The sequence below is a fragment of the Natrix helvetica genome, assembly GCF_964273705.1.
Source record: "Natrix helvetica genome assembly, chromosome: 4".
Taxonomy (NCBI): Eukaryota; Metazoa; Chordata; class Lepidosauria; order Squamata; family Natricidae; genus Natrix; species Natrix helvetica.
The window spans coordinates 45,435,878-45,456,433 of NC_138550.1; the positions used below are offsets into that span (position 1 = coordinate 45,435,878).

At 36.7% G+C, this 20,556-nt stretch overlaps 1 protein-coding gene across 1 annotated transcript in view; it reads left to right on the top strand.

Moving 5' to 3' along the window:
• Nucleotides 1-20,556, top strand: part of ROBO1 (roundabout guidance receptor 1) — a 464,376-nt gene that overhangs the window by 37,578 nt on the left and 406,242 nt on the right. Inside the window, exon 2 of the mRNA XM_081951684.1 lies at nucleotides 15,341-15,483. Within this exon, the coding sequence (XP_081807810.1) occupies nucleotides 15,372-15,483 (112 nt within the window). The 5' untranslated portion in view covers nucleotides 15,341-15,371. The remainder of the gene's footprint in view (nucleotides 1-15,340; nucleotides 15,484-20,556) is intronic.

Here is a 20,556-nt window from a genome sequence, read left to right on the forward strand (position 1 = left end):
TTGAAGATGCCCAAGTATTTGTAGTGTTCATCTTCATACAGTTGTCATTATTTTCTGTTTGATGGTGAAAATGGCATATTTGTCCAGTCCAAACTCCATTGCAATATCTTTGCCGTATATATGGACAATGTTGAGAAGCAGTTCTATTTCAGATGGTGATTTTCCATATAGCTTCAGATCATCCATGTAAAGAAGGTGGGGTAGTTTGACAGTTGTTTTTGATGTTTGAGATGGCTTGAGCAGTGGCGTAGCGTGGGGGGTGCAGGGGGTGCCGGCCGCACCGGGCGCAACATCTGGGGGGGCGCCCTGACTCGTCCCGCGCCGCCCTTTGCCGGACTGTGGCCGCCTCTTTCCACACCCGGCTTGGCCCGCGAACTAAGCTCCCCGGCCCCGGCCCGCCCAGGCCCCTCCTGCGCACCGCCTACCTCCCAGCGGAGCCGCCAAGACCCGCCGCGCTGCCCCCACGGGAGCCGAAGGAGAGCGGCGCTGCGCTCCGTCTGCCCACGGTTGCAACACCACCGCGTCCTCCCGCTCCGCCTGGAGCGCCCCGGGGAGCCGGCGCCTTCCCGAAGCCCCCGGTGCGCCTCCCACCCCCGCGGCACCTGCTTCCCTTCAGTTGAGCCTTTTCCCGCTGCCCTGTCGAGCTCCTCCTCGGGAGGAAGGCAGGAGGCCAGCATGGAGAGCCTCACTTGACTGATGCGGACCAAGGGGCAGCTGCAGTCGGGCCACCCTCGGGTTAGGGGGCGCAAATTACTTGCCCCGGGTGCTGACAACCCACGCTACGCCACTGGGCTTGAGTTATTCAGTAATGTTGACAGAGAGGAGTGAGTGAAATGACAAATACTAGTGCTGATTCTGATTCCCCCCAAAAGATTCCTTTCTTGATATTAACATTTCACAAATTGCCACCATTGACAGCAACCATGTCTTCAATCTTTTTGATGTTTCTACTGACACTTTATTTCTAGGCACTTTATTATCCAGGCATATGGGAGGGAGTTAAATGCCTTCTTGCAATCCATGCTACATTCAAGTTGGTCTTCTCTTGCAGTTTTCCAGAATCATCTTGACAATTAGGAATTGATCTTTTGTTTCTCTGCTGTTTGGGCGGTTTCTTTTCTTCTCAAATAGAAGGAGTTTGTTTTCAACTAGATGTTGGATTGCAGCATTATTATTATTATTATTATTATTATTATTATTATTATTATTATTATTATTATTATACGATTGTATCACAGCGGCCAGTTGTTTCGCTGGATTTGGCATTGATTACTAGTCGGGCGCCACCCAGGGGCCTAGGACATCGTAACGTATTATTATTATTATTATTATTATTATTATTATTATTATTATTATTATTACTATTATTATTATTATTATTCACACATTGAACATCATTACCCGTTGTTCAGACTGGATTTGACATTTTTGTCTACCTATCGAGTCCTTACCAAGGACCTGGAATAGGCATATCTGGATGTTTCATGGTGTTACATATATCCTTGAAGGATAGAAGCTGTTGCAATATCTGTAACCATCCTGCAACATATATGACATCATCATCATCATCATCATCATCATCATCATCATCATCATCATTTAGTGTATATGTGTTGTTGGTGGTGGTATTTTTTCTCTAATGTGTTCTATTCTTATTACAGTATCCAAATATTTTCTTCAAAATAAGACTGCAAGTAGGAATATTTTTATTGCCTTCTATGGGAAATATCCTTATTAGGGACTACTAAGGTAATGCTATAAAGCTTGGAAACCCATTCTCATTCTTGTGTATATTTGTAACATATCCTTACTTGAAACATTATAAAATGTGTAATTCATTTGATATCTATGAATGCTAAATTATGACAGTTTGCAAGGTTACAAAATATAATGGCCTATATATAAACAGACAAGATGGTAAGAATTAAGATCAATAAAGTGAGACTCTGTCAGAAAAGGAAATTTCTCTCTTATATCTTTAAAAATATAATATAGCAAGATATTCTGCTATATCATTCAGATCTGATATTTTAACATCATGGTCTATAAGACCATAAATTTAAGTTAGCTGATTTTGTTTTAAAACTAGAATTTGACTTAGCTTAAATTAATAAAATTCATATGTTCCTTTTTTTAAAAATGGAGGTCTTCTAGGCTGAATATATTGAAATTGAAAAAGAGTATTTGTAGCTTAGCGTGAATGTTTATGGATTTAATCAATTATCCAGGTCATTGTTGTCTCAAAGGTACTTTTTCCAAAAGGCAACCAGACTTTCTTGTTTTTTCCTTTGAAATCATTTTGCTTATGAAGAAGCTTCTTGGATGGGAAGTGAAACATTTTTCAAAAAAGCAAAAAACAAAAATAACCCCAAGAAACCCTAATTGTCTTTTGGAAAAAGCAGTTCTGTGGTAGCTCAGGGTTGAACTTTTTTTTTTAAAAAAACAAAGTTTTATTGGTTTTTTTGAAAAATAACAGGGAAAAAGGTAGTGGAATGGTTACAAATTTTGGCAGTTGCGAAGTGCGGTAGGTGCCCCCTCCCTCCATACTCATAATATACATTTACACAAAATTCATTACTAAATAGTAATACATAGTCAGCATATGAGTTCAATTAATAATTTCGATCAATTTATGTCAAGCAGATTTCCTTATTCATTTTTGTGATCTGAGTTTTCTCGGTATTGCCCCATCTCCCCCCGCCGCCAGAGCTCCGGCTCCTCCCATGTCCTGTATGTCTGTTGTAGGATCATCTGGTTTTTCTAGGAGTGCTTTATTTTTTTCCATAAAGGCCTGCGCCTCTATGGGTGTATTAATTCTAACTCTTGTATCCTCCCAGAAAATTAGCATACCTTCAGGCATCAACCATCTGAAGCACACCCCCTTCTGGTATAGTTTCTTCGCTAATTGCAAATAGCTTTTTCTTTTCTCCCTCACTTTCTTGGGGATCTGTTTCAGGATGGGTTGAACTCTTAAGAGCACCAAGAATGCCCACATTGAACATTTCAATTCATTTCTTTTTGTTAATTTTGGATAGAATTTATGTCATGTTAAACTTTACTCTTCCACATTGGAGGGAGGAGAATCAGAGTTTTCTTATCAGTGGTGTATATTGTATATTCCACATTTTTACATAAAATTTTGTCAGAAATGGCAGATAAAATCATTACTATGAAAGCTCAAAGACTGCATAGTTCTGTGTAACTGAGTCTGTTTTCTCTTTCATCTTTTATTAATCACTTTCCATTATCATATAGTAATTTTGCCTAGAATTTTAACGTGAAGTTGAAAATAAAATTATCTAGACTTTACTTAAAATAGTAAGAAAGAAAAAGTTTTACTTGGTATCATCCCAAGTTGCAAAACTGTTTTTGTTTTCTGCTTCACAGAAATCTCAGATGAAAATGAGGCAGGTGTCTTCAGGTCTTAGAAGAACTCATTACAATCACAGAATTTTAAAGAACCATTTAAGCCATTAAATCTATTCTGGGCAAGAATCCAAATTAAAGCATCCCCTGACAGATGGCTAAGCAGGGTCTACTTGCACATATCCAACAACGGGAGGGGGGGCACCACCTCTTTGGGTAATTGGTTTCACTGTCAAACTGCTCATACTGTTAGATTTTTTTTTTCTAACGTTCAACTGGAATCAACATTCCTGGGTGGTTTTTTTTTTAACCTTTGATGTATGCCACTCAGAATTCTCTGTGATGAGATGGGTTTCAAATATTGCAAATATTGCAAATAAATAAATGATCAATCTAGGACTTCACTTGTAATAATAGACCTTGTTTTTCCTCCATGTGGGATCCTTTCATGAACCTTTAGAGCTTTATTAACTTTTATTCTCAAAGTTAAATATTTCCGATTCTTTCAATCTGTCTTTAGCGTTTAGTTTCTAGTATCCTTTTCATCTTTGTTTGACCCCCTTCTATTTTTCCTGAATACCTTTTAAATTCTGGAACTGGAAACATTCTCCTGTTGCAGTATGATTATACAAAATAAAAAATTGATGAACTGTAACATTTTATTTGCATTTATAATCAAATCCCAATGATATTTCACAAGGTATTTGCAAGCCATGTACTTTCCCATTTTATAACTCTGCATTTGATTTCTGTTTCCTAAGTACATAATTTCCATTAATATGCTGTCACATCTTTTTAATCATCAAAGTAATTTTGAAATGTATTTTGTTTTCTTAGATAGCTATAAAATTCATAATTTTGTGTCATGCACTTTTTTATTTCCTTAGGCAAATAACCCATTAAAAAATCACTACTTTTCAGTAGAAATATCAGATTCCAGTTTTTCTGTCTGTTGAGTTTAGAAAGCATGAGAATAGAATACAATAGTACTGCTTTAAACTATATTTTCATTTTTGTAAAAGCCATTATGTTAATTAACTATATCCATATCAATGCCCATTATTTGCTATGATCCTCAGTATATGGAGTACATGAAAACTTTAGAGCTGATATAGATTTATGTTCTCCTTTGTTGATCAGCCACTTGCAACAGCTTAATGAAATATCTCACTAGTTATGCATGCATGGACATTGTGTCATGGTTTGGCATACCTCTCTACCGCAAATATCTAAAAAATGTTTTGAAGGTTATGGTTCAGTTAATGAGAATAATTGGACCATTAATTCTGATAGTTTTTCTCCTAGACAGCTTTTCATTTATCTTTCTTACTTTAAAGAATAAATGAATATGTAATATTTGTCTTTACTTTGTCTTTACTTTGAAGTATTATTTTTTTGGAATAAGGTTTGATTATATATATATTTATTTATCAGCACAAATTTATTTATCAGCACAAATACAACACAAATATAAAAAAGGCAACATTCAAAATAAAAATATGGTTTTGTGCTTGGATGGTCCTCTGTAATGAGCCGAAGGACAGAAAGGGGGAGTAGTGAGCTCCCTCCCATATTTGGGCATACCAGGGGTTGTAACACACACACACACACACACATACATACATACATACATACATACACACACACACACACATACATACACACACACAGAGAGAGAGCTGTTGTTACATATCTAGTGATATTTAACTAAATATCTTAATTGTCTTAATTTAAAATTAATTTTTATTTAGTTCATCTAGTAAATTTATGTATCACCATAAAGAAGAAAAATGTAAAATTTTGCTGCCTTTTGCTTATTATACATATTGTAGCTAACCCCTCCGCCGCCCCCCCCCCCCAATCCTATAGTCTCATGGAAGCATCTCCTGGCTGAAAGAATGTTGTCCTTTTGAAAAGAGAAAAATTAAAATAGTATTACTTTTGAAAATAAAAACTACTTCAAGCAATGGTTAATATTTGATTAATAAAGATTTTGCATAATTAATCCGCTTTCCTGGTTCCATACATGAAACTCTCCTTTGAAGTAATAGTAACTTCAAAGTTACAAATAAATATCTGAAGATATATATGTTCATATATATATATCTGAAGATATATATGTTCAAGACCTACATGAAGCTTAATATTTTCTGAAATTTGACATAGAATAAATAATGGTTTTCAAAACAGATATTTTAAATACACTAGGCACCAATAATAATGCTCTAATTATTCTATTTATCTACTCTAAATGTAACCCTTATACAGTACTGAAAAGTTAAACAGTATTTTGGGAATCTATGATTAGTTCAGAATGTAAAGTTTTTCGTTACCGAACAACAATTTTATCTTTTAGTTTTAATGAAATCACTGTTGAGAAACTTTAGTATTTTTTCAGATACTCTTCCCTAAATTAGACGCTTTTCTGACCACAGGAATGAATATGACAAAATTTAACATCTCATAATTCTTACTTAACTACTGTATTTTTCAGAGTATAAGATGCACCGGAGTATAAGGTTTTGAAGAGGCATTTTTTTAAAAAAAGTAGATAGGTAGATTGAAGGAGAGAGAGAGAGAGAAATACAGTAGGTAGGTAGGGTGACAAAGAGAGTAGTTGATAGGTAGGTAGATAGATGGAGAGAGAGAGAGAAATACAGTAGGTAGGTAGGGAAAGAGAGAGAAAGTAGGTAGATAGAGGGATAGAGAGAGAGAGAGAGAAATACAGTAGGTAGGGAGAGGGAGAGAGTAAGTAGGTAGGTAGGTAGATAGAGGGAGGGGGAGAGAGAGAGAGAGAGAGAAATACAGTAGGTAGGTAGGGAGAGGGAGAGAGTGGGTAGATAGATAGAGGGAGAGAGAGAGAGAAATATAGTAGGTAGGTAGGTAGGGAGAGGGATAGAGAAAGAGTGAGAAAGAATACAGTAGGTAGGGAGGGAGAGAGAGAGAGAGAGTAGGTAGGTAGGTAGGTAGGTAGATTGATGTTTCCAGGTGTATTTATCCATGTGCTGGAGAAGGAAATCGCTGACAACCTAAGATTTGTTTCTGCTGGCACAGCGCTTGATCAATGCAATTCTCATCAATCACTCTAACTAAAAAGCTTTCCGAAAGGAAGAAAAGCAAGGTTTTTTCACTCTGCAAACCTCCCAAAAATGGCCCGTTTTTCGTGAAAACGGCCCTGTTTTTTTTCAAATAAAAGTCATGAATAGCCTTGAGGGGGCTTGCAGAGTGCTTCTGGGGGTGTGGGGGGGGGCAAAAAAGAGCAAAAAACAAGCCATTTTTGTGTGAAAACGGGCCTGTTTTTGTCAAAAAAATTGCATGCATAGCCTTATGGAGTTCTGCTGGGACTTGGGGGGGGGGGCAAAAAATGACCCATTTTTTTGCTCATTTCTGCCCTACCCAGCTCCCATGAGCTTTCTGAAAGCCTTCATAAGGCTATGCATGGCCATTTTGGTGAAGGGGCGGGGCTTCGGGAGGCAAAAAATTGCTGTATTCAATGTATAAGATGCACCCAGATTTTCAGCCTCTTTTTTGAGGAAAAAAGGTGTGTCTTATACTCCGAAAAATACAGTACATTCATGTCTCTGCTTGATTCATTGGTTCATTGACTGTGTATCACTTAAAATCCATATGAGTGGCTGAATTAATAAGATGGCAATGAAACAATCATATTTCTTGCAGGCACTAATGGCATTTGCAAACAAAATTATGACAGCAAATTTTCTATGAAGATGCTATCATTTAACATTTCTTGAATGTATTGGGTTAGACATTTTGTAAATTTAGAGACCACCTACTTCAGGTAGAATATACTTAATATCTCACACCTTCACCCTCACACTGGTGAAAGGGATTTTAAGGACAGAAAACACATGTTTTCAAACACAGCCACAATGCTCTGGAATAGTTCCCCTCTCTTTCCAGCTTAGAACAACTCTTCTCTTCTCTTTTCCCTAATAAATTCCCTTAATTTATAATAGTATTCAAGCAAAGTTATTCCAGTTGAGAAGTTTCTAGATGTATTAAAATTGCAATATCTTAAATTTCACATCATAAGTTGCACAATACGAGAGTACATGTTGTCAGTTGTAACCATGAATGGAATATAATTATATGTTTGGACATTTCATTTATGAAGATGAGCTAAATGTTGAGCTACCCCACACCGCGAGGAGGCGGAACTGGAAGGTATTAGATGGTTCCGCCCCAAGCGCCTGTTGGAACCAGATAGGTTCCAGACGGAGCTTGGGCCACCTCCTGTGGATTTGACCCGCCCCCGAGTGGAGGACCTGGTAGGCGCATGGAATAGTGCGACTACCGGGGCCCTGGACCGGGTGGCGCCTTTGCGGCCTCTCCTGCGGCGACGAACCACCCTGGCTCCCTGGTTTACCGAGGAGCTAAGGGTGATGAAACGCCAAAGGAGACGCCTAGAGAGTCGTTGGAGATCCTCTCGTTCCGAATCTGACCGAGCACAGGCACGAGCCTACTTGAGGACGTACCTTGTGGCATTAAGAGCGGCCAAACGTCAACATTGCGCCGCCCTTATTGCGTCTGCAGATAACCGCCCTGCCGCCTTGTTTCGGGTGACTCGCTCCCTCTTGTTTGAGAGGCCGCGGGAAGCCCCTTTACAGGGTAGAGCAGAGGAGTTTGGGAAATATCTACATGACAAAGTCGCTCAAATCCGGATGGGATGGGCCCCCTTCAGTGGTTCAGTAGAGACGCCCGTGGCGAGTCTTGAGGGTCCGCTTTGGGAGGAGTTTGATTCGGTTGCCATCGAGGATTTGGACAGGTTGCGTGGACGTCTGCGACCCACCACATGTTTATTGGACCCGTGTCCCTCCTGGCTTGTACTGGCATCCTGGGAGGTTACACGTGACTGGCTCCTGGTCCTAGTGAACACTTCGTTGGGTGAGGGGTCTCTACCAGCCGCCTTGAAAGAGGCGGTGGTGAGACCCCTGCTCAAGAAGCCTTCCCTGGACCCGACGGACCTAGTCAATTACCGTCCAGTCTCCAACCTTCCTTTTCTAGCGAAGGTTGTAGAGAGTGTGGTGGTACAGCAGTTCCCACGCCACCTGGAGGAAAATGATTATCTAGACCCGCGCCAGTCCGGCTTCCGACCCGGGCACAGCACGGAGACGGCCTTGGTCGCATTGGTGGATGATCTCTGGCGGGCCAGAGATAGGGGTTGTTCCTCTATCCTGGTCCTATTAGACCTCTCGGCGGCTTTCGATACCATCGACCATGGTATCCTGTTGCACCGGCTGGAGGGGCTGGGAGTCAGGGGCACCGTTTTACGGTGGTTTGGCTCCTACCTCACTGACCGGACGCAACGTGTGTTGGCAGGGGAGCAGAGATCGACCCGGAGGCCTCTCACATGTGGAGTGCCACAGGGTTCGGTACTCTCGCCTCTCCTGTTCAACACATACATGAAACCGCTGGGCGAGATCATCCGTGGCTTTGGGGTGGGATATCATCTGTATGCTGATGACACTCAGCTATACATCTCCACCCCGAACCACCCCAATGAGGCCATCGAAGTGATGTCCCGGTGTTTGGAGGCCGTACGGATCTGGATGGATGGCAACCGACTGAAACTCAACCCTTCCAAGACGGAGTGGCTGTGGCTTCCGGCGCCCCGGTTCAACCAGGTGCTTCCATCTCTGGCCATTGGGGGCGTGCAATTAGCCCCTATGGAACAGGTGCGCAATTTGGGCGTCCTCCTGGATGCCCGGCTGTCCATGGATGACCATGTAACAGCCGTGGCAAGGGGGGCGTTCCATCAGGTTCGCCTGATGCGCCAATTGCGCCCCTTATTGGACCGGGATGCCCTACGCACAGTCACCCATGCGCTGGTGACGTCTCGCCTGGACTACTGCAATGCTCTCTACATGGGGCTTCCTTTGAGATGCACTCGGAGACTACAGTTGGTCCAGAACGCGGCCGCGCGGGTGATCATGGGGAGGACTAGATTCTCCCCTGTAACACCTCTCCTGCGCGAGCTGCACTGGCTTCCTGTGGTCTACCGAGTGCGTTTCAAGGTCTTGATTATGATCTTTAAAGCGCTTCATGGCACAGGGCCTAGTTACATGCAGGATCGCATCCTGCCCCACACATCCCTACGACCAATCCGCTCTCACAGAGAGGGACTTCTCCGGGTGCCGTCCGCCAAACAGTGCCGGGGGGCGACACCCAGGAGCAGAGCCTTCTCTGTGATGGGCCCAGCCCTGTGGAATGACCTCCCCCGTGACATCAGGATTACTTCCGATCTCCGCTCCTTCCGTGTACAACTGAAGACCCACCTCTTTCAACTATCTGGCCTGGCTCAACCGTAATTTTCTCGTACCCCTCCTGACTGTCTGTTTTTAACATTTTGAATTTGGATTGTACATGGGGTTTTATAATTAGGGTATTTTAATGGTTTTTAATTGTCTATGTATTGTATCTGTTAACCTCCTCCGTACATGTGTGTTTTTGTATTTATGTATGCCATGGGTTTATGTAAATGTTATATGTTTTTTACTCCATTGTACGCCGCCCCGAGTCCTATTCGGAAAGGGAGCGGCTAATAAATTTAAATTGATTGATTGATTGATTGAGCTTTTCCACCTCTGGCAATGAGTCACAGCAGCAGTTCCCAAGCTTTACACCTTGGGAGAGAGGGAAAACGGCCCATGCAAGCAGTGTGCCTGCCGCTCATGCAAGTTGAGCTGCGTGAATGCATTCCAGCTTGCCGTTCATACAGCCTCGTTCCAAACAGGCCACAGTCTGGTAGTGGGCTGTGGCCACGGTGGTTGGGGACCCCTGACCTGAGTCACACGACAAATCTTTGTTCAAATTCTTCCCTTGGGAACTTAAAGCCTTATTTTTCAATCCTAACTTATTTTTTCTTAGGTTTGTATTAAAATAGATATAATAAGGACATTGCTAAACTTTGGCATGGGCATGTGGAAATAAATTTCTGAAAACTCAATTTAATTTATAATTATAAAACATATTTCTTATCCTAAATATTTACAAACATCATCTTTAAAATACCAATAACTTTTCCTTGATGTAGCCTTCAGAAATTAATTGGTAGTTATTTCTTTACTTTCTGCCATCTTCTTTCTCTTTTCATCGTTTTCCCCATGTATTGAATTTGATGCAAAACAAAACTCCAATGTCAGTTTAACCCATGTAAACCTTAATACAGGCAATCCTCAGTTAATGATGGTGACTGGGCATCCCATTTCTCCTCATTGACATTGTTAAATGAGGATTGTGGGTCATTAAATGAGACCTGGATAACTTACTAGCAGGCCAGCAATAAAGTAAATGGCTTTTCCAAGTGAAGCAGATTTCATTGTGCAAGCATGGGAAAGCTTGATGAAAAAGGGTGTATTGGTAAGCCTGCGAGGCTTAGTACAAGTGTGAAAGACTGGAGTTAGCTATCAGGTGAGCTAGAGCAACTTGCAGCATTTCCTCCACAGACTTTGCTTGTGGGAAGCCAGCAGGAAAGTTGTAAGTGACAATCATGTGACCACAGGATATTGAAACTGTTGTAATTGTGAGCCAATTGCCAAATACCTAGATTGCAATCACATGACCTTGAGGAGGCTAGTACAGCCAGAACTTCCAGAACTAGTCATAAGTACCACTCGTTCAGTGCCATTGTAACTTTGACAGTTCCTGAATAAAGAGTTGTTAAGTAAGGACTGTCCTGAAATATTTATACATTTTTGAAAAAAATAGAAATCTGAACTTTGTGATATTCTTTTCAATGTAAAGTATGATTTCTTAACAACTGGAAGATCTATATACTTGTGTTCTTTTAGCTCAATAATACACATTTTTGCTAACATATATATACATACATACTACAGGTGGGTTTCAAAGCCGGGCGCTACCGGTTTGCTCCTGCTCATGCGATGCCTCTGTGCATGCGTCCTGCCGCCATCAGTACCTGTTCAGCCAATCTGGGCTGATCCGGGAGCAATCCACCTCTGATACATACACAGAGTCCATGCTGCACCATCCTCAATTTGCTTTCAAAATAAAACAATTTTTGTTGTTTTATTAATAGTATACTTTAATGAAGAGAAATGGGCTTTTTTGATTGCTGTTATTCAGTATCAGAGCAAGTAAAAGATAATTTAGCTGAATTGCATAAAATAAAATTGGTTTTATTTTAAGATAGGAGTGAATTTATTGTAATAGCTATTATTCTACAGCAGTTTGTATGTTGCCTTTCTTAAGTCACCCAGAGTTGTAATGAATTGGGGCAACCTATACATTTCATAAATAAATAAATACAAAGATGTACTATACTAATTATATATTTAAACTTGAAATGCAAATTTGAAATAAGGAAAGGAAAGGAAATTTAAATGGTGTTGCTCTGAAACCAAGGACATCTATGAATGTTTATTTTAGACTACAGATCAGCGGACTTGTGGAAAATTGACTTTTTCTACAATAATTCATTCATTCATTGTATTTTCTTTCAATTCTTTACATTCCTATCACCAACTATAGGTAATTGGGGAAGTTTAGAGCTGTGTTGCCTTCTATGTGCTTCTGTATAGAATTTGTAAATTTGTAAATGAACAGAATGTTATTCAGTAACCTAAGAGTTTTATTTCCTTCATCAGAAAAAAAAATGTAACCTTGAAAAAGCTTTCTTGGATTTAAAGAAGGTATGAAACAACATTGATAGTGACTGGTAAATTTTGCTGCTTAATTCCTATTTTGTAGTCACTAGGGATATTCTAGAATTTGCATCTTGTCAGTTAAATGAAATGCTATATTGTCCATCCGTGGCTCCAGGGCACAATTTAATTTCTGGTTGTGTCCCTGCCAAGCTTTGCTGTGTAACTTTAAAATCTCTCAAATGGTAATTAGGTGTATATCAGATTGTTATTGAAATGTGATGAGGCAGGGACTCCTCTCTGGTATTTCTGAATATATTAAGTATGTTACCGTAGATTTAAATACTTTTGGACAACGATTTTATATTTTAAAAGAAAATTGAATATAGCTATTGGTTTATAAATATATTTCAGCATTGCAAATTTATAATATAATTTATATATTATAGGTATAATATAAATAATATTGCTATGTAAATAAACATTTCAGTAGCAGTTACTTATTTGGGGTAGACATGCTTGAGGCAATGTCATTATGCCCAGTAAAAGACTTAGTGTAAAATGCAAAACCCAACAAAAAGTTTTAATAAACTATCCCCAAATAAAGTCGACACAAATTTTAAAATAGGAAAAGAAAGTAAATCAACATTGAAAATTAGAATTTATGGAGCTAAAAATATTAGCTTGCTTTTTGTTGTTATTTTGGAATTCACAAGATAAAAGATACTAGAAGTGCAAGTGTATCTTTCTTGTAAGTAATCTACCTGATCTAATTTTAGTACAGACATTTTAAAATGACCTATAGATTAAGTACATGGGATATATGCAGATTGTGATTTTTTGTTTGTTTAGAGAACACTGAATCTCAATTTTTATATTTTATGTAGTATTTTAGCATGCTAACTGAATTGGAACAGCATACAATTTAGATAACAATTTAGGGGGAAATTCTCAGTGAGCTATGTTTTTCTCATTAAATCTAGTCAAAATCTCAAGTAGCTGAGTTTATAAAGTATTTTATAATAGGTGATGATTTTTCTGTCATAAAATTAAACATACAATATTTTAAAATGGATATTTTTAAATAAAAAGTTAAAAATAGGAATTAATTTATTTATTTGGATTTGTATATCATCCAGTTCCCACTACTCATAGTAAAAATATTAAAATTGAGCCAAATTAATACATTGTATCAAAATAATCAAATATCAAAGGAGTAACTAAATCAGTCCAATATATAATTAAGATTTTCTAATGAATTTGACTACTCAACCAGGTGACAGTATATAATCAATCTTGTCTGACCTGAAAAATGCCATCAACAATAAAAAGCTGAGATTTGTACCTGATTAGCATGTGCATGACAAATCACCAATAAATATCAAGCCTACAAGCTAGATAGTCAAAAGTGTCACTGAAAATGCCAATAGCAACCATTTCTGTACTTCAGCCAAGAAAACTGGACATGTATTCTTATCACCATGATTCTCGTTAACTTCAAAAGAATCTTTATTATGTATTTTGACTACATAATAATATTTTGTTATGTATAGATGTAATCCTAACTGAAATAATTAGTAATTTCTAATTTTAAAAAACTGCAAACTGAAGATAGTTCATTTCCATTCTGAGTTATTTTGTCAGAAGAGATAGTTGTCAGGTGATTAGAATGAGATGTGTCAACTGCTGTAACAAAAGGCTCAGACTTGCTGAAGCAAAATCAGATCCAATAATTTCTCTGTATTTTGCAGCTCCAATGTCATATCAATAGCCTCTGAAAAATAAGCAATGTGAATAGAGCAGGATGGTAGAAGAAAAATCTGCAAATTCAGGATTCCAAGAATACGTGTCTTTTTGGAAGTTATATTCATAATAAGCACTAGCTACTTCAAACTTTATAAGAGCATGCATTATTGATAAATCTGTTTGTTTCAGTCATCCTTACACTTCACTGTTTGGAAGTTTGGATATGATTTTTGTTTAGATACAAAAATCTTTTCCTGTACAATACAATACATTAGCAGAGTTGGAAGGGACCTTGGAGGTCTTCTAGTCCAACCCCCTGCCTAGCAGGAAACCCTATACCATTTCAGACAAATGGCTATCCAGCATCTTCTTAAAGACTTCCATTGTTGGGGCATTCAGAACTTCTGGAGGCAAGCTGTTCCACTGATTAATTGTTCTAACTGTCAGGAAATTTCTCCTCCGTTCTAAGTTGCTTCTCTCCTTGATTAGTTTCCACCCATTGCTTCTTGTTCTACCCTCAGGTGCCTTGGAGAATAGTTTGACTCCGCCGACCACCTGGAGCGTCGCAGGCGGTGGGTGCTCATGCGTGCGCAGCGTGCGTGCCCATGGTGCATGCCCAGCTCCTGTTGCAGCATACCTGTTGCAACGGGAGCCGCAACCCACTGCTGGCTCTTATCCATAAAAAAGAAAAAAATAGAGAGCATTTTAAAGAGATACGAGGGATGATAGATAATGACTAACTTGTTCTTTTATAAATAGGTTTTATATGTGCTTTCATCTACCCTGTCAACTATTTGTGATTAGACAACATGTCTAGCAACCTTTTTGTGAGACAATGCACAATGGCTCAACATTCCAGAAGAGTCATTTAGTTGAATATTGTTTATCCTTGTTGTTCAAACATACAAAGCAGTAACCACAATGGAGCTCAATAGAACTTATAGGATGTATACAGCATGTTGTTGCATGTACATTATTAAGGAAATATTTTAAATAATTCACCAAAAGGTCTCCTTCCCTAAGAGCAGCTCACCCCAGTCTGCTATCAAATATATATTTTTATGAAAACCCAACTCAACAAATACAAATGACTAATTTCCTGGAACAGCTACAGGAAAACAACAAGAAGCAACAACAATAATAATTATTGCACTGAAGATGTATTTGTGTGCATGCATGTATGTGTGTGTGTTTGATGTATTATCATTTTATACAATTCAATTTCCTTTATCTTTGTGAGTATCTAATGATTGTCTAGTCCGGAAGGTATAAGTGATTTCAGAGTGTGAAGTGTACATTTTATTTAATGGCTTATTTATTAATTAGATTTTAAACTGCCTGAAACTCGTGGAACTGAGAGAATAGCAAAAAAAAAAGATAGCTAGTTGGTCTAATGGTGTAGTGGTTAAGGTACCAGCTAGAAGCTCAGAATCCAAATGTTTTTAATAAGTATAAGTATAATCTTTATTGTCATTGTACTTAAATACAATGAAATTGGTTTAATGATGGTTTAAAAAATATTGTATATTTGCCTATACTAAATTTGGTATAGTATTTTTTACCTATTGTCTAACAATAAAATTTGTTATTTTATGTATTAATAGAAATAACAGTATAGAAAGTGCTGGTGAACTTATGGGATGCAAGAACAGACACAACATGAAATGGAAACATTATTCTTTTACTGTCATGGGAGCCATACTCAGCCTATCCTGGATCCATCAGCTGCTTGGTCAACTTACTCCAGGTAAGATTTAATTCATCAAAATATATGAAATTTCAAAAACACTACTGATGTGATAGTTAAAATTTACTTATACATTTTTAAGTACAAATACTTTCCACAAATGCATGGATAAATTGACTGAGGTATGTAAGCTCTTAGGGCAAGAATATGTAATATGATGTTAATTTATGTAATGAGCAGAAAACAACACATCACACTGAAAGTTCTTATGAGCCCGATAGTCTCTTACATAAAGAGTACATAGCACCAAATTGACATTTCTGTTTGGAGTGCTAGTTTCTGCTTTGGTCATCGTTATATTACCTTAGAATAACAATGTCTCTTTTAAGACATTTATGGCTGGGAGACTTTTGTTTTCAATAAGTACAAAAGATAATAACATATTCAATAATGTTGCTTCTGCCAGTTTCTGTTAGATTGTTGAAAAGTTCACCAAGGTGAGAACTCTGCCTTCTGTGAGGGTTAGAATTAGCTAAGTAATAAAGATTAATGATCTTTGGAAATTAATGAAGCTCATGAGACAAACATATTTTAGAATTAATCTAATGTAATCCAAGAATCACCACTGATGGAGAGTTTTGCTTATGTTCAGAATGCTTATTCAGTGTACAAAGCTTGCATGTAATTTAGGGCTATTTCTTTTTAAAAGAAACAAATGGGAAAAAAATGTTATTTTTTAAGGATCAACAGCCTTCTGTTCAATATGAAATTATAAAAGACTCCAAAGAAGACTTCTAGAGTCTGACTCTACAAAATACTTCATAATTCTTTAATGTAATAGTAAACTGCACTGAATATTTCATACATTGAATGTTTCATATAAATATTTCATGTATACTGTTGTGTGTGTGTATGTGTATGAGATAGTGAGAGAGAGAGAAAGAGAGAAATAACTCTATGAGACCATGGAAATTTGATATCATTAGGCTGGATGTAGTAGTTATATTTATGAGATGACTATAATTTTTTAAATGCTGATTAAACTGAAAAAAATGTCAGGTCATATTTTTACATTATATTATGTTACATCATGTAAGAGAATAAAACTAAGCCTAAAACCTGTATACTATATTGTAGTTGAAAAGACAATTATTTGTAGCAGCATAAATTTAAAAGAGAAATATCAAACTTCTATTTTAAATTGAAGACTACAATAACAAGATACATGTCTAATATGGTGTATATTTTCCATAAATATTTCTAAGGATTATGAAAAGCTTTCATTCTTTGATTTCTTTTCATTTTTGATCTTGGCAAATATTTTCTTAGAGGCCAGCTGTAGATATGTATTGAACAAAAGCAACAAAAAGGTTCATTGATAAATCTATGAAATTTAGTATCTATCTTTTCTGAAATATGTCTATGTCATGCTATTTAAAAGGCTAGAAACAACAGCTTTAAAAAGAAATATATATTGCTGTCTTTTTTTTCAACTACACAATTGTCTTCTTGCTTGTCATCTTGATTGACACATAGAAATTGTCAATGCCTTTTGAATGTTTCATTTTCTCTAGCTCTAAATGTGACCTTTGTTTATTCTTTCCCTTTTTGAGAGGATAACAAAGGGCTGGAAATTCTATCAGCCAAAATGTCATGCCCCAAAAAGGCAGATACTAAAAAGCAAAGGGAGTAAGAATAAGAAACCAACCGACATGCCTTGCCTTGTACATGCTGTCACTACAGACGCTGCCAGGTCCTAATAAAGGAAAGATTGCCAGCTGCACTTCAATTCAAGGTCTCTTTATTAGCCTTAGTTTATCCTGCATGAGGTTTTATTTAATTGCCTGAATAGATGGTGACAAACAAGAAGCATAGTCAGCTGCATGATGCTTAATGAAAAATCTGTATTTCTGAAATAGTTGTATATTGCACAAATCTTGTCCTTTGATGAACTGGCCTTTTGTGATGAACCTGACTGAAAAGCCACATGTGTTACACTGACTATCTAATTAAGTCATCAGAATGCACTGGAGCAAGCGGAGTGGTTCACATGGGCTTGTATAAATAATTTCAGTCCCTCTATTACCTGGCTAATAAAAAGTGGCACTTTTCCAGATTATGACTGATAGAGATTAGATGGTGCAGCTGCCGCAATTATGCTGGCAGGTAAATTTCTTTGAAACATATTTCTTCTTTGTCCACAAGAATTGTAAAGCCACTTTGTTTCACTCATCTTTATTTTACAAATGTGTGCTGCTGCAATTCCTTTTATTACACTCCCTATTTTTTCTTATACTTTATTGTGACCATGCTTTACTTCATATATCATTCCATGTTTATTGCTGGTATTCTTACTAACCCGAAATGTTTGTGCTAGAAAGTGGAATCATACATTTCATTTAGTCCAATTAAAATTCATCAATGACTGAAGTATTAAATGATTGCATAGCTGGTATAAACTGAGAGAAGTTTGGCACTTTGATTCAGTTCCAGTTCAGACAGTAAAACCTACCTATTAATAAGATGGTGTTTTAAAGTATAATAAATTTGATAAAATAATTATCTAATTATGTGCTGAATATATCTGGGAAAACAATTACTTTATATGCATTAAATCAAAACATGTATAAATAGAACTGGTAATAAGGAAACTGAAATTGAAAATCATTGCTTTGCTTTTGATTTTAACAAGAAATAATGCATGCAAATTATTTCATCTTGGTGTAGTATATAAAACAATTTTCAAAGTTAGATGCAAAATTTTTCATTAAATGTAGTCACAAATCTCTTTAAGGGTTCTATATTTTCATGATGGTCTTAAGGTCAGTTACACGATTATATAACTACAAGCATATTTATTACATATATAGCTTTGTGGAATTTATTTGGTGGTTCACTTTACAAAATAAGATTGAGCTTAAAAGAATAGTTTTTCCTCCCTAGCAGAAATATCTTAACAGTGCTAAAGACTCCAAAACAAGACAGTAATATATAGATAGATGATAGATAGATGATAGATAGATAGATAGATAGATAGATAGATAGATAGATAGATAGATGATAGATAGATGATAGATAGATAGATAGATAGATAGATAGATAGATAGATAGATAGATAGATAGATAGGTGATAGATAGATGATAGATAGATAGATAGATAGATAGATAGATAGATAGATAGGTGATAGATAGATAGATAGATAGATAGATAGATAGATAGATAGATGATAGATAGATAGATAGATAGATAGATAGATGATAGATAGATGATAGATAGATAGATGGATGATAGATAGATTATCTAATTTGTTTATGAAATTATACATATACATAAAACTGCTGAAGGAATAATTAGATCTATTAAGTAAACTAACTAGTCAATGATACAATTTAATTACAATCAGTTTAAATTGCATTAATTTCATGGGTTTGTAGTAGCATGAGTATGTCTGCTTCAAACTGATGAGTATTATATAGAAAATGTATTATTCTAACTCCATCTTGATTTTTAAACCTAACAATGTTTTTCCCCCCCTATACATGAGAAGAATAGTTTTTGCTTAAGGCACTGTTTTAAATATCAGCAAAAATGAAAGTCTTCCCAAAGGATATCATAAAACTCTGGTTAACTATTTACAACCAAATTTTGTTTTTTAGACCATTTCCTTCATTGTCTTTGGTTCTTTTGCTCTTTAGAACATTTTCAACGGTTTTGAAACCAGTATACACACACACATGCACACACACACGCACACACACACACACACACAGTTCTCACACATGCACACTCTTTTTGTTGCCAGTTGTGGACAACACAGTTCCAACTAGGGTAAAATGCCAAAAAAAAAAAGAGTTATAAAGAAAAAAAGATACATAAATTCATGTCCCTCTAGCTTGCTAGAAATCCTCAAAACGTTAGCAGGTTGGTTCCTGGTACTTATTTTATAAGGAATTTGATCATAATTTTAAAGAGTCAATATCTGCCAAAGATATCTTTAGGTAAGACATTTCCAGATATCCAAAGTTACAATTTTCATATCTGAAATCATACCTTGTATGCTTCTGAAAGGTTTTTGTCTTAGATATTTTTCCATTTCAGGCAGAACCATTACCTTGAAAATAGGGTGGCTCCGTTATATATGTTTTATTGTTTGACTTTTTTTGATACATAATGATTATTTATGTTGTGCTGTAGAATATTGAGAAATTAATGCCTAATTATTATACTGTGTATATAAAAAACACGATCAATTTCTTTCCTAAGGAGTATGGAAACTGCTACCTAATCTGCTGAGATTTCTTCATAAACTTTTCTCAGTCATTTGCAGAATACATTTGTCATTATCTTCTGATTGGATTTGTATTTTTATAAATACAAAATGTATATGTGCCATATATATATGTAAGTGCTTAAGACCATATGAAATTTTACTAGCTGTATAGTAATTAATTAAAAGACATTTTATATAATTCCATCTTTCTAAGGGCATTTAGATTACTCAAGGGCAGGCCAGGACTACTTTATGAGTTGACAGTCTTATGAAATTCATGGAATATTAGAAATATGCATTTAGAAGTCATAATACTTTAGAACATGTAGATACACATTTTGTGTGATTATTTCAGTACTTCACATCTGTCTAACTTCTGAAAAGAACTTAAAACACAGATCAGAGAAGAAATAAAATGCTTGAAAAGAATAATTAGAGGCTACACATGTAATCTAAAATTACATATAATTGAATCCTGCTAAATTTAAATTGCAACTGAGGCTTTGAAATACAGAGAAGGCCTCCTTTTAGTTTCATAAAGAAGCAAAAGAATTTAAATAAGTTATTAATGCGCATAATTAATTATTTCTGCCTTTGAAAACAATTATAAGATATACTTCTATGATTTTAGTCATTGGCATTCAGTTCACACAGTAGATTCTCTTTCTGTGTCTGGATGTCATCTTTTATTCCCTCTACTAAACTTTAAAAGGTTGATATATTTCCACAGAAATTCCCCAAGATGCCATGCTGATTTCTCCCATGGATTTTTAAAGCATTGAGATGTTTTATAAATTCCATATTTGCAAAGAGATCACTCTCTAGAGTGACTTGTTAAAGCAAACTGAAGACCATAAATCTA